This window comes from Silurus aristotelis, assembly GCF_946808225.1.
Source record: "Silurus aristotelis genome assembly, chromosome: 19".
NCBI classification, from domain to species: Eukaryota; Metazoa; Chordata; class Actinopteri; order Siluriformes; family Siluridae; genus Silurus; species Silurus aristotelis.
In genome coordinates, this window is record NC_139592.1 from 3,154,138 (window position 1) to 3,167,611 (window position 13,474).

A 13,474-nucleotide genomic window follows, 5' to 3' on the forward strand; every position below is an offset into this window, starting at 1 on the left:
CAGTTAAAACAGTTCAAAACAATTGGTCAGCTTTTATTTGAACATGGATACTTTTGCATTTTTTTTCTTGATGGTTTTTATAGCCGTGGCCTCATAATGACAGAATTAAGAGGTGGATTGACATTATTGAATTAAAAACTGACAAAGGCATTAAATGTTTATGAGCAGACAATGTTCAGCCACAGGACTTATAAACATCTGATTGAATATAAACTTGCATTAATTAAAAAGCAAAATACAGTATATATTGTAAATGCCTGCTTAGAATAATACACATTGGTCTCCTGTTGGTTTTTCAGCTAGATTAATACAATACTATAACATGATTGATAACAAACTTTTGACACAATATTGGAAATATATCAGTGTGAGTTTCATGCAGAGCTGAACCGCTGACTAATGTGTTAATGTGTTAAAAGAGGAAATGAGAGAACTAAAAACAGAGAGTGAGAAAGAAATGCATCAGACCAAAAAGTAGAAGCAAAGAACAGTAGAACTTTCCTCAGTGGGCAGACTTCAACAGAAGTAAAGGAGTAGAGGTGAATTAAAGCTGAATTTTATTCCAGAATGAAGATCCTCCTCATTTTTACCTTCTGCCTGGCCTTAGGTAGGATATTCTCTTTTAGTAACTGCATGTGAAATTATGTATTCTGGAATGTGAGAAACATGAGATTACAGTCATGAGTGAGATTTGTTTTTGATTGACAGGTCCAGTAACCTGCTCTGATGTGATCGGTTACTCAGGAGGCAGCGTCATTATAATCTCTAATATAAAGTGGTACACACATGATAGTAAATATATTTGTAAGATGAAAGAAAACGACTGCAGTGATATAATACGTGCCGACACCAAACGCCACCAAGTTCAAGATGGAAGATTCATGTTGTACTCAAACACAAACAATCTCTTCTTAGTATTGATCAGAAAGCTGAAGCCACAGGATGCAGGAACCTATAGATTTGGATTGGGGAATCAGGACAACTCTACTGTGAACCTAAAAGTGTATAATAGTAAGTAAAAATGTCATCTTTTTTTTTTCATTACTAGTACAAATTATGAGATGTTATTATTACCTGCACAAAATCAATGCATTAATAAATAATTATAGAGTTGTTATGTTTATAAATTGTGTTGTTATTACACACTTATTAAAATAATTTTAATTCATTCATTCATTATTATTATTATTTTTTTTTAAATAATTAACAGGTGCATTTTGTGGGGTGCAAAAAATACTGAATGCTTATCTTGGGCAGAATATAACCATCACCTGCAACTATCCGGGAGAGTATGAAAGTAACAAAAAATATATTGACTCAGTGGACGATAACAATTTAATTAAAAACATTCTTAACACTAACACAAATTCTCAGAACGGCAGATTCTCCATTTCTGATGACAAAAGTGCTAAAGTTCTCAGTGTGAACATCAGCAATGTGACAGAAACTGATGAAGTATTTTATTTACCTGGCATTTGGAACGGAGATGGGGCAGTCAGATATTACACATACATTGCAGAGATTCAGCTTTACATTAAAGGTGAGAAAAGATCAAAATTAAACATGGCATTAAACATGTGTGTATCAGTTAAAATTTTGTCTTAATCATGCCCTGAAATTTTGGAGTTTCTACATTTAAAAAATAGGATCAAGTACAACCATTCAACCAACAACATCAGGGTCCAACATGATGACATCATCATCACAGACAGAAATCCAATCTACAATGTGTTTCAGTAAGCAGCCACTTGTTCTACATAACTCATTGTATATCATTCTGTATCCATGTTAAATGTGTTACAGTCAGGGATCAGTGTGTTACAGTCAGGGATCAGTGTGTTACAGTCATGAGATCAGTGTGTTACAGTCATGAGAGCAGTGTGTTACAGTCAGGGATCAGTGAGTTACAGTCAGAGATCAGTGTGTTACAGTCATGAGATCAGTGTGTTACAGTCAGGGATCAGTGTGTTACAGTAATGAGATCAGTGTGTTACAGTCAGGGATCAGTGTGTTACAGTAATGAGATCAGTTTGTTACAGTCAGGGATCAGTGTGTTACAGTCAGGGATCAGTGAGTTACAGTCAGAGATCAGTGTGTTACAGTCATGAGATCAGTGTGTTACAGTCAGGGATCAGTGTGTTACAGTCAGGGATCAGTGTGTTACAGTAATGAGATCAGTGTGTTACAGTCAGGGATCAGTGTGTGACAGTAATGAAATCAGTGTGTTACAGTCATGAGATCAGTGTGTTACAGTAATGAGATCAGTGTGTTACAGTCAGGGATCAGTGTGTTACAGTAATGAGATCAGTGTGTTACAGTCAGGGGATCAGTGTGTTACAGTAATGAGATCAGTGTGTTACAGTCAGGGATCAGTGTGTTACAGTAATGAAATCAGTGTGTTACAGTCAGGGATCAGTGTGTTACAGTAATGAGATCAGTGTGTTACAGTCAGGGATCAGTGTGTTACAGTAATAAGATCAGTGTGTTACAGTCAGGGATCAGTGTGTTACAGTAATGAGATCAGTGTGTTACAGTCAGGGATCAGTGTGTTACAGTAATGAGATCAGTGTGTTACAGTCAGGGGATCAGGAACTGGAATATTCCAGGTTTGATTTCAGGATTACAGGATGCTCCTGGTGTTACACAAAAGGGAGCTAGAACAAAAGAGCAGCTCTACTATACACACCTACACTACAAAATATATATTTTGGCCAGGAATTATGCTTTTTTGTTCTGTTCTTGTTCTGTTTTGTTTCTGTTTCTCTCTCCAGGTTCCTCTGCCTTCATCAGTGTGTGTGTCTGTGCGGCTCTGCTACTGATTGGAGGATTTGCCCTGATGATCTACAAACTGAGATGCCAGAAAACGCAAGGTTAAACACACACACACACACACACACACACACACACACACACATACATATACACACACACACACACACACACACACACACACACACACACACACACACACACACACACACACACACACACACACACAGACACACACAGCTGATTCATGTCTTTTTCATACAATTACAGATTATGCTGCATCATCCAAGAGTGAAAACAATAAACCAGTAAGTAATTCTGTGTGTGTGTGTGTGTGTGTGTGTGTGTGTGTGTGTGTGTGTGTGTGTGTGTGTGTGTGTGTGTGTGTTCTCTATATTAGTGACGCTTATTTTTTTTTTCTGCTTTCAGGTTACCTCTAATCGTCACACTGATTCAGATAATTTGTACGAAAACTTCACAATGACTGATTATACAGCTATCTATCCATTATAATGCTAATGGTATATTATTACAGTTAAATAATACTGATCACAAATTCAGATTTGCAGTTTCTAAAAGAATACATCTCTCTCTCTCTGATCTCTCTCTCTCTCTCTCTCTCTCTCTCTCTCTCTCTCTCTCTCTCTCTCTCTCTCTATCTCTCTCTCTCTCTTTTCATTAAAAACCATGCTGATAACATGAAATACATTTATTGCTGTGGTCTCATTTAATATAATAATGTATACATCTGCTACATGACAATGAATTTCTCCTTTGTATTCTTTTGCTCTTTATATATAAAACACCACAAAAAAATATTTCAGTCTTTTTTTAAGTCAGGTAATTTCTCATTCTTTATTTTTCTTTGTTTGGCTTTTATTTTAGCCTAAAAAAAAATCATTTGTGCTGGGAAATAAAATACAGTGGGCATCCGAGTGTAAAGCTATCTATAGTGTAAGAAAATATTTAAATCTGCTGAACGAGAGTTTTTAAGATATGCTGCTGTTTGCTGTTTCTTGCTCCTCCCATGTGTTAAAGCTGAATTGCTTCTTGGTGGTGTTCTGAAATGAACTGACATCCAATTCGCTGTTAATTTTTCACTTTCCCTTTAGATTTTGGGAGGGGATTTATTTGTGTAAACTTTCTGCAAGACAAAAATATACACACCCATTAACAAGCACACAATCTTTAGGTTTATCACAGCCAATACAATAAAACAGTGCAATTTACAGTAGCAGGATCTAAAATTTTACTTAGTACAGCATAACCAAGTGGCTGAGTGGGAAACACAACAGAAAGTAATTGAAAACAATTGTGGTTAGATCAGTCGGGGACTTTTAACGTCCTCTAATTTACAATTTACAACCCCAATTACTAGGAAGTTGTGACATTGTGTAAAGTGTAAATAAAAACAAAATGCAATGATTTGTAAATCTCATAAACCCAAATTCACCACATAGAAAACATAAAAAAAAAAAGGTCATTCTGAATTTAATGGCTGCACGTCTCAAAAAAAAGTTGGGACAGGGCAACAAAAGTTTTGACAAAGTGAGTTTTATAAAAATTAAACATTTGTTTAAATGTCAACAGGTCAATAATATGACTGGGTATAAATAGTGCATCGTAACATCTGTAAAAGACTGTGTCAACAAATTGTGGAACAATTTCAGAATAATGTTCCTCAAAATAAAATTGGAAAACAGTTGAAAAGTTGAAAAGAATATGGAGAAATCTTTGTGCACAAGAGACAGTGGTGAAAATCCATATTTGGATGCCCTCATCATCATCTCATGATTCTGTAATAGAAATCTCTGCTTGGGCTCATTAATGCAAAGAAGCATGAACATGATGTAAAAACACGGGCATCCCCTCTGATCTGAAAACTGTTCTGTGGCCAGACAAATTGAAATTTTGCAGATGGAAATCAGACACATATGGGACAACATTCCTCTATCACCTGGTCTCCTCACTTCCTAGATGTATATGGACAAAATACATGATGATACAGTGGTAAATATCACCCTGTTCCAAATAGTTTTACATCAACTGCAGCCATAAAATCCATAATGACATTTTTTCCCTTTAAAATTGTATCTCAGGTTTTTTCTTCGTAAATATGTATTTAGGAGATTTGAAAATCATTGCATTCTGTTTTTATTTACATTTTACATTTAAAATGTTTACACCTTTAGGGTTCCTTGACATGTCATAGCTGTTTTGGTGGCACATGGGGGGACTGACATTATATGTATTTGGTTTCATGGTCTCCAATTCAATTTGAATTCACCATCACTGAAAATTGATATTCAGAATATGCTAATTAACAGTCAATAAGTAATGCATACACTGCACTAATTACATGCTGATTTTTTTAGTTTTGGAAAAATGTTTTTACCTGTAAAATACTTGCGTTTCATGTTTCCAACCAGCAGATGGCTCCATTGTGTTCGAGAGCTCCTTGTTAGCTCCTATTGTTTCCACCTGCTCTATCAGCCCTGAGTGTATTTAAAATTCTCTTTTGTGCCTGATTGTAGTTTTGTTTGTTGTAATGTGTGGAATGGTTTCCTGATATTGTTTATTTTTTATTTAATTTATTATAATTATTATTTTTTTTAGTCTTCTGTCTTTTCTCCAGTTGCCCAGTGTAGGTCATTGCTTAGCTGCTTAATCTCTGTGCTCTGATAAAGAAGCTGTTCAGCCTCCGTGTCCTGCTGGGGATGCTTCTCTACCCACCTACCCTGCAGAGGGCTGCAGGCCGAATCCTGGCCTCATGTGCGTCGCTAAGACTGTTGGTTTGGCTGAGGGAGTAAGTTCCCCCTTAGATTCTGCCTTAAACTTTATTTCCCTTGAATGCTTTTTGGTGGATGTTGCTTATGTGGACCCACATGAAGTAGACGACTTCTTTACTGGCTGCTCAGGATCTGCTGAAACCAAAATGCCAAAATTTTAAAAGTAATGTCTTGTCCCTGTAAGTGTATCTGTGACCAGATGAATTATATTTTTTTTCAGCAATTGTGGAATGAAAAACAGCTATTCAATCTGATTGGAAAGAAAATACAACCTGAAATTACACTCGGTTCTGCTCCTACTAGCTCTTGCAACTTATTAGTATTTAGTTGAGCTCGAGTGTGTTTTTTTATTTTGTATGTCCTCATGTTGTTAATGTGGGTTTCCTCAGAGTTCTCTAGTTTCTATCAACTGTAAAAAAAAGCATGCATATAGGCCTATTGGTGATGTCTTACCACATAAACACACCACAAACTTCATCTTCTTGCGCTACCTAGTTTAGTTCAGGAAATATCTCTCCTTCTTGCATGGCTGAGGACAACTGTTTGTCTTCCTGCTCTTCTGAAGATTTTGCTCTGCATTTTTGCTCAGCTGACAAATGACAAAACAAAAAACAACGGAACGTTGTATTGACAAATATAAAATATATGCAATGAGCATTTTTTTGTTTTTAGAATGTACATGCTTTGCTTTATAAAAAAACATTGTAGCAGCGTCCTGTAATACTTCATCAAGGCAAGTGAGTGCAAATGACAGATAAACAATAACCATTATTGTTTATTATTAATAATAATAATAATAATCAAAAGCTGAAGGCAGAATAGTGTTTGTGTCAGGGAGCACCCTGCACTCCCGCCCGCACATGCCCCGCCAACACGGAGCTTCTCGCCTGATTACTAACTCGGCGCACCTGACTTCTATCAGACGTTTTCAGTGCACAGGCCGCCACCCGTCTTCCTCCTCACCGGCCTTGGGACTGTGCTATTGACTTGCTTCCGGGGGCGAAGCTACCCAAGGGCCGGATCTACCCCCTGTCAGCCCTTTGTCGTAGAGGTGGACGCTTCCTCGACAGGGGTAGGGGCGACCCTCTCTCAACGGACGGGCTCCCCTCCAACGCTCCACCCGTGTGCGTATTACTCCCACAAACTCACTCCGGCTGAACAGATTTATGACATCGGGAACTGGGAGCTCCTGGCCATCAAACTCGCCCTGGAGGAATGGAGGCAATGGTTGGAGGGCGCTGAGCACCCTTTCACTGTCATCACCGATCATAAGAACCTCCAGTACCTGCGGGAGGCCCGAAGATTGAACCCCAGGCAGGCTCGGTGGGCCCTGTTCTTCACCCGCTTCCGCTTCCAGGTCACCTATCGAGCGGGGGCCCAAAACGGCAAGGCGGACGCCCTCTCCCGCCTGTTCGGGCCCGACGAGCCCGGGGACCCGGTCCCCATCCTTCTGCCCGATCTCATCGTGGGGCCGATCATCTGGGACTTAGATGAGGACATCTGCACGGCCACGCTCCAAGAACCGAGCCCGGAGGGGTGCCCCGAGGGTAAGGTGTATGTGCCGACCGCATGTCGACGGGAGTTAGTCCAATCGGTCCACGAAGGATTAGGGGCAGGCCACCCCGGCGAGAAACGCACCCTCCAGCTAGTTCAAGCCCGGTATTGGTGGCCCGGTATGACGAGGGAGGTCGCTCGCTTCGTCCAAGGGTGCCCCACATGCGCCATGACCAAGGTACCGCGTCGCCTACCCGTGGGCAGGTTGGTGCCACTCCCGGTCCCGCAACGTCCTTGGTCCCACCTGGGTGTCGACTTTGTCACCGATCTCCCCCGCTCCGAAGGGAACACTTGTATCCTGGTGGTAGTGGACCGGTTCTCAAAAGGCTGTCGCTTCATCCCCCCGAAGGGCCTGCCGACCGCCCTGGAGACCGCCGAGGCCCTGTTCCACCAAGTCTTTCGCACCTTCGGCCTCCCAGAGGAGATCGTCTCGGACCGAGGACCGCAATTTACGTCACGGGTCTGGAGGGCTTTCTTTAATCTCCTAGGGGTCTCAGTCAGCCTTTCCTCCGGTTACCATCCCCAAACCAACGGGCAGGCGGAAAGGAAGATTCAGGAGCTCAGCCAGTATCTTCGGGCGTATTGCAGCCAGGACCAGGAGAGCTGGTGTCGTTTTCTGCCATGGGCCGAGTACGCCCAAAACTCGCTGCGCCAGGACGCGACGGGGCTTACGCCCTTCCAGTGTACGCTGGGTTTCCAGCCACCTCTCTTCCCTTGGTCCGACGAGCCCAGTGACGTACCCGCCGTGGACGCATGGTTTCGGGAGAGCAACCGGGTCTGGGAGTCGGCGCACACACAACTCCGGAGGGCAGTGCGGAACACACGACGGCACGCCGACGCCCATCGGCTGGAGGCGCCCCGTTTCCGGCCAGGTGACCAGGTATGGCTTTCCACCCGGGACCTACGTCTCAGGCTCCCCTGCCGCAAGCTGTGCCCCCGCTTTGTGGGCCCGTTCAAGATCGCCCGGCAGGTCAACGAGGTGACTTACCGTTTGGAGCTCCTCTTAGACCAGCCAGGGGTCTACGCGGTGCGCGAGGTGTTGGACTCACGACGGCGCGGGGGTCGCCTTGAGTACCTGGTCGACTGGGAGTGATACGGTCCGGAGGAACGCTCATGGGTGGCTCGGCAGGACATCCTGGACCCGGCGCTGTTGGTGGAGTTCCACGCGGCTCACCCGCATCGCCCGGCGCCCCGGGGAAGGGGTAGGCCTCGTCGCAGGGCTCGGGCGTCTGGTGCCGCCCCTGGAGGAGGGGGTGGTGTCAGGGAGCACCCTGCACTCCCGCCCGCACATGCCCCGCCAACACGGAGCTTCTCGCCTGATTACTAACTCGGCGCACCTGACTTCTATCAGACTCCCTCCCATATAAGCAGCTTCGCTTCCCACCAACACCGTCCGTTATTGCCCTTATGGACTCAAGCCGTCAGCTCTACGATTTCCCGTTCTGCTGCCAGTTTGCTTGCTCCATCGACACGCTACTATCGTTTCAGCCCTTTTGCTTTTGCCGCTTCGCTCCGGGTTTCTGTTCTGGTTGTGTTAGTGCTCATTTGACTGTACGCCATTCTGTCATTAAAACCCTGGTTTTGCACAGCTCCGCTTTCCGCCTCGTCCGTGCGTAACAGTTTGAGTGTTGATGCAATGCAGGGTTCAGTCCCAGTAAACCCCTGAACATGACTTACATCAATAAAAATTGTCAGTATAAAGGCCTCTGTTGTCTTCATGATTAAATCAAGTCATCACACACACACACACACACACACACACACAGACACACACACACACACATACACACACAGACACACACACACATATATATTGGGGAATTGTTTCCTAAGATACCACAGTTTTTCATCATTTGTAAGAGTGTTTTAATGTTCTTTTTACTTTTTCTGTTCTAGAAAATGTTCATCACTGACAAGAAAAAAACAAACAAAAATAAATGTATCGATGAATGAAAGAATGAACAAATGAATAAATAAAACACATGCAAAGGTTAATAACTGTATAGCTAAGTAAATAAACAAATAAAGAAAAACAACAAATAAAGCAACAAATACAAAATGAGTAAACAAACTAACAGAAATTAAAATAAAACTAATAACATCAAATCAATATAAAGAATAATTAAGTTACCTGCAGATTTGAACCACTGATAAATTTAGCATTGAAAGAATAGAGGAAATGACAAGTAAAAAAATAAATAAAATTGGACCAAAAAGTAGAAGTGATGATTAGAGTAACGACCAGTTGAAGTCTCATCAGTGGGGTAGACAGGACATTTTGAAAGTAAATAATTGGAAGTGAAGTTCCTTAATTCTAGTCAAGGATGAAGATCCTCCTCATCTTCCTCTTCTACCTGATCTTAGGTCAGATATTCTCCTTTAGTAACTGTTTGAAATGATTTATTATGGATTGTATTGAAAGCTCAGTGAGGTTACAGTCATGAATAAGATTTGCTTTTGATTGACAGGTCCAGTAAACTGCAGTGATGTGATTGGTTACTCAGGAGGCAGCATCATTTTATTATCCAACATAAACTGGTCCACACATAATAGTAAATATATTTGTAAGGTGGAAGGAAATGACTGCAGTGATATAATACGTGCTGACACCAAACTCAACCAAGTTCAAAATGGAAGATTCTTGATTTATTCAGACCAAGATGGTGTCTTATTAGTATTGATCAGAAACCTGAAGCCACAGGATGCAGGAACTTACAAATTTGGATCGTTGAATCAGAACGGCATCACTGCGAACCTAAACGTTTATAATAGTAAGTAAAAATGTAATCCTTTTTTCCTTTACCAGTACAAACAACAAGATGTTTTTTACTTACACAAAATCAAAGCATTTATTTTTCTTTGCTTGTATAATTAACAGATGCATCTTGTGGGGTGCCAAGAATTATAAACGCTTATCTTGGGCAGAATATAAGCATCACCTGTAACTATCCGGGGGAGTATGAGAGAAAATACAAATATATATATACAGTGGATGAAGATAATTTCATGAAAGTGATTCTTCATACTGAAACCAATGTTCAGAACGGCAGATTCTCCATTTCTGATGACAGAAGTGATAAAGTTCTCAGTGTGAACTTTAGCAACGTGACAGAAACTGATGAAAAGGTTTGTTTATTTGGAGTGTGGATTGGAGAAGGTTCATTCCAGTATTATTCCTTCTTTGCAGAGATGTGGCTTCACATTACAGGTGAAACGTATTTCTGTCTTTTTTGACGTTCATAAGAAAATAAATCTCATTAGCATTAAGATTTATAATTGTCTTGATCATGGCAATGAGCAAGTAATGTATTAACAATTACATGGTGAAATTCCATATTTTAAACAGAGACAGAAAGCCCATCTCCAGCATGTTTCAGTAAGAATTCAGTCTTTATTTAAAATCTAATGGAAAAACAGTAGAAATTGATGTGCACATTACAAAATACTTTGTCTTAATAGACATGAATGATGAGTTTTTTGGTCTTTTCCTGTTCTTTATTGTCTCTTTTGCTGTCTCCAGGTTACACTATTATTATCACTGTGTGTGTTTATATGGCACTGGTGCTGATCAGAGGATTTGGACTGTTAATCTTTATGCTGAAATGCAAGATGACACGAGGTACAATGTAAGGCACATGTCGAAGTGAAAAGTTGATTGAGGGTGAAAATCTTTAGCATTTGTAGCTACACTTTGTTGAATTTTTGTTAATAGCTGCTCCATCTGAAAATCACAGATTATTTGTTAATGCATTTGTTCTGAAATGCTAAAGTTTCTGTAAGAACAATGTTACTGTTTTAAGCCACAAACTAAATCAACCATATAAATAGGTAAGATTTCTGTATGGAGACATTAATTTTATATTTATGTACGAGTTTTGGGTGTCAAAGGAGATTTATTTGGCTTTTTCAACATTGGAAAGTGTTCAGAATAGAGAACTAGAGAACTGCGCCCATTCCAATTAACTTCAGAGAAAAGCCAAAAAGAATGTATTATCTTCAAAAGAAATTATGACAAGAACAAATGATTCTTGTGGATGTCTTGGAGCATAATGTTTAGTGTTGATGCTTGACATCTGTTTCGACATCAAAAACTAAAGAGAAATCTCTTCTTGAGAATGTTGTGGCTTTGCACAAGTACAAGACGGTTATATTGCACAAGTACAAGCCATTCTCAAACACACACACACACACACACACACACACACACACACACACACACACACACACACACACACACACACACACACACACACACACATGCAGAGTTTAACTGTAATAAACAGTGATTTAAGAAACTGTGCAATTTTTGTGCACAGGTTTAAGACCTTCATCTAGGAGACACACCGAGGCCTTTAACAAAGTGAGTCTCCAGTGTCAGTGTTTTGTAACAATAAGAGGTGAAGCTGTAACCTCAACACACATGAGTTACACCTTTTTTTTTTTCACACTTTTTTTTTTTACTTAACTGACTGGAAACTTAACAAAAATTAAGACTGGATTGAATGGAAACTTAACTCAAATAAATTGGAGCTCAACATGCTAAACTGAAATGATTGGAGGCTAAACTGAGCCCATTTACATATTTATAATATGCTTCATTAGCATGTTTTTAATAAGTAAAAATTTTGGTTTGAGAAGGTAATCAAGTAAAAAAAAAAAATACATATTTAATTTCTATAACACCGAAGTATAAATATGTAAATAAAATATGCACAGCCTCATGTTTCAGCAATACAGAGCAGAAGCAGAAACAAACAAAGAATAAAATGAAAAGTACAGAGAGAATCCAACAAAGTAACTGCTGAATAATGAAGTGAATACTGCAAATATAAAAAGAATATAGTACCACCTGTGATGATGTCTGAGTGTGTGTAAGAGAGAGAGAGAGAGAGAGAGAGAGAGAGAGAGAGAGAGAGAGAGAGAGAGAGAGAGAGAGAGAGAGAGAGAGATGAATCTTCAAAATCACTGCACTGAAAAACGTCATTTTGATTCACTTCTCTGATTTTAGGCTCATTCTGATCCTGGGTATAATCCGGCTGATTATGAGTGTCTGGATCCAGAAACACAGCTCACCTCTGTTTATGACACTATTCAGGTTTAAGTAAATCCTGATGATTCAATCCAAATCGAGGCAAGAATTTGTCAGGATTTATTTTATGCAACAGCACAATCTGCCATGTGTTCATCCGTACTCTATTTCGTTCTTCTGAAAATGTTTCTCCGTTATGTAACATGTAAATATGATATGCAAATGAAAGTAAATATGCAAATTATTTTTAATGACTAGATTCCGTTTGTGCATGCATTAGCCACTGAAAACAGCTGACTGCAATGTATCTCAGTTTAATAACAGCACAATATGAATTAAAATGTAAATATTGCAACGTAATAACGTCTTTAATTGCTTTGAGAGCACACAAATCATTATTTTTGCATTTATTAATTACATTACAATACAGTTTTCCTGAACCTCTTACAGATAAGTTCTTTGTGCAATAGTTTGACGTTTTTTATGAACACACAACACAGACACTTTGTCTCAAAAATGCATTGCTGTGCAAAAGATTTAAACACTTATGAAAAAATGCTGAAAAGTCTGAATGCTTTAAAAAGTTAATGCTTGGTATAATTAGTTAATCACACACCTGACACTGATCCTGCAAAAAGTCTAATAATTAAAAGGTGAAAGGTCACACCAAATATTGATTTAATTTAGATTTTTATTCTGTTTGTTTACTTTCTATTTTTTTTTTTTTACATTATAAAAATAATCGAACACTTGTTTTCATTTTTTTTTAAAGCAATCATTTTTTTCACAACTGCCTTAAACCTTTGCACAGAATTGTATGTCTGCTAAATGAATGCAAAAGAAATAAGGCTGTTTATATCAGTGTGTCTTTAAAAAAAGAATTCAAGATCATCTGTGTATATATTACTGATCCTACTGTACATTTATTTGTGGTTATGACAATTATGTAATGGCTTCTGATAACAGGAGCCTTCAATTTCTATGCACCCATGAATTAACTATAGTACATTAACATGAGGTAAATACCTGCACATTTAAAAGCAATTAAAGATTTGTCATATTTCTTTATTGTTTTTTTTTTCTTTATCTGCTTTTTATGTATGGAAGCATAAAACCTTTAAATAAACCTTTTAACTTTCAAAACAATTACATTTGTCTCAGTTCCCACAAACTTCAGTGATTGCGAAAATGCATTTATTTTATAATTTGACTGTATGGTTACTGCAACGACATCACAGATCCATACAAATATAATGTAAACAAAAATAGATATTAAATTAAATCATATTCGGAAAAATAAAAACATGCTATTTCTGTTTTTTACAGGATGCAC

The 13,474-nt window shown here is 39.3% G+C and overlaps 1 protein-coding gene across 3 annotated transcripts; it reads left to right on the forward strand.

Annotated features, from left to right (window-relative positions):
- Window positions 1-438: 438 nt before the first annotated feature.
- On the forward strand, window positions 439-13,444 carry LOC310714920 (polymeric immunoglobulin receptor-like). 3 transcript variants are annotated; one of them, XM_083520999.1, is made up of 7 exons: window positions 439-607; window positions 709-1,011; window positions 9,991-10,320; window positions 10,459-10,488; window positions 10,633-10,731; window positions 11,429-11,472; window positions 12,121-13,444. In XM_083520999.1, exons 1-7 carry the CDS (start codon window positions 568-570, stop codon window positions 12,211-12,213), a joined length of 939 nt encoding a protein of 312 aa, XP_083377125.1. In that variant the 5' UTR covers window positions 439-567; the 3' UTR covers window positions 12,214-13,444. The 3 variants fall into 3 exon arrangements, with proteins under 3 accessions (XP_083377125.1, XP_083377124.1, XP_083377126.1); XM_083520998.1 differs by lacking the exons at window positions 9,991-10,320; window positions 10,459-10,488; window positions 10,633-10,731 and adding exons at window positions 1,211-1,540; window positions 1,647-1,736; window positions 2,772-2,870 and having other exon boundaries at window positions 443-607; window positions 12,121-12,497; XM_083521000.1 differs by lacking the exons at window positions 439-607; window positions 709-1,011 and adding exons at window positions 9,329-9,476; window positions 9,581-9,883.
- The last annotated feature ends 30 nt before the right edge of the window (window positions 13,445-13,474 follow it).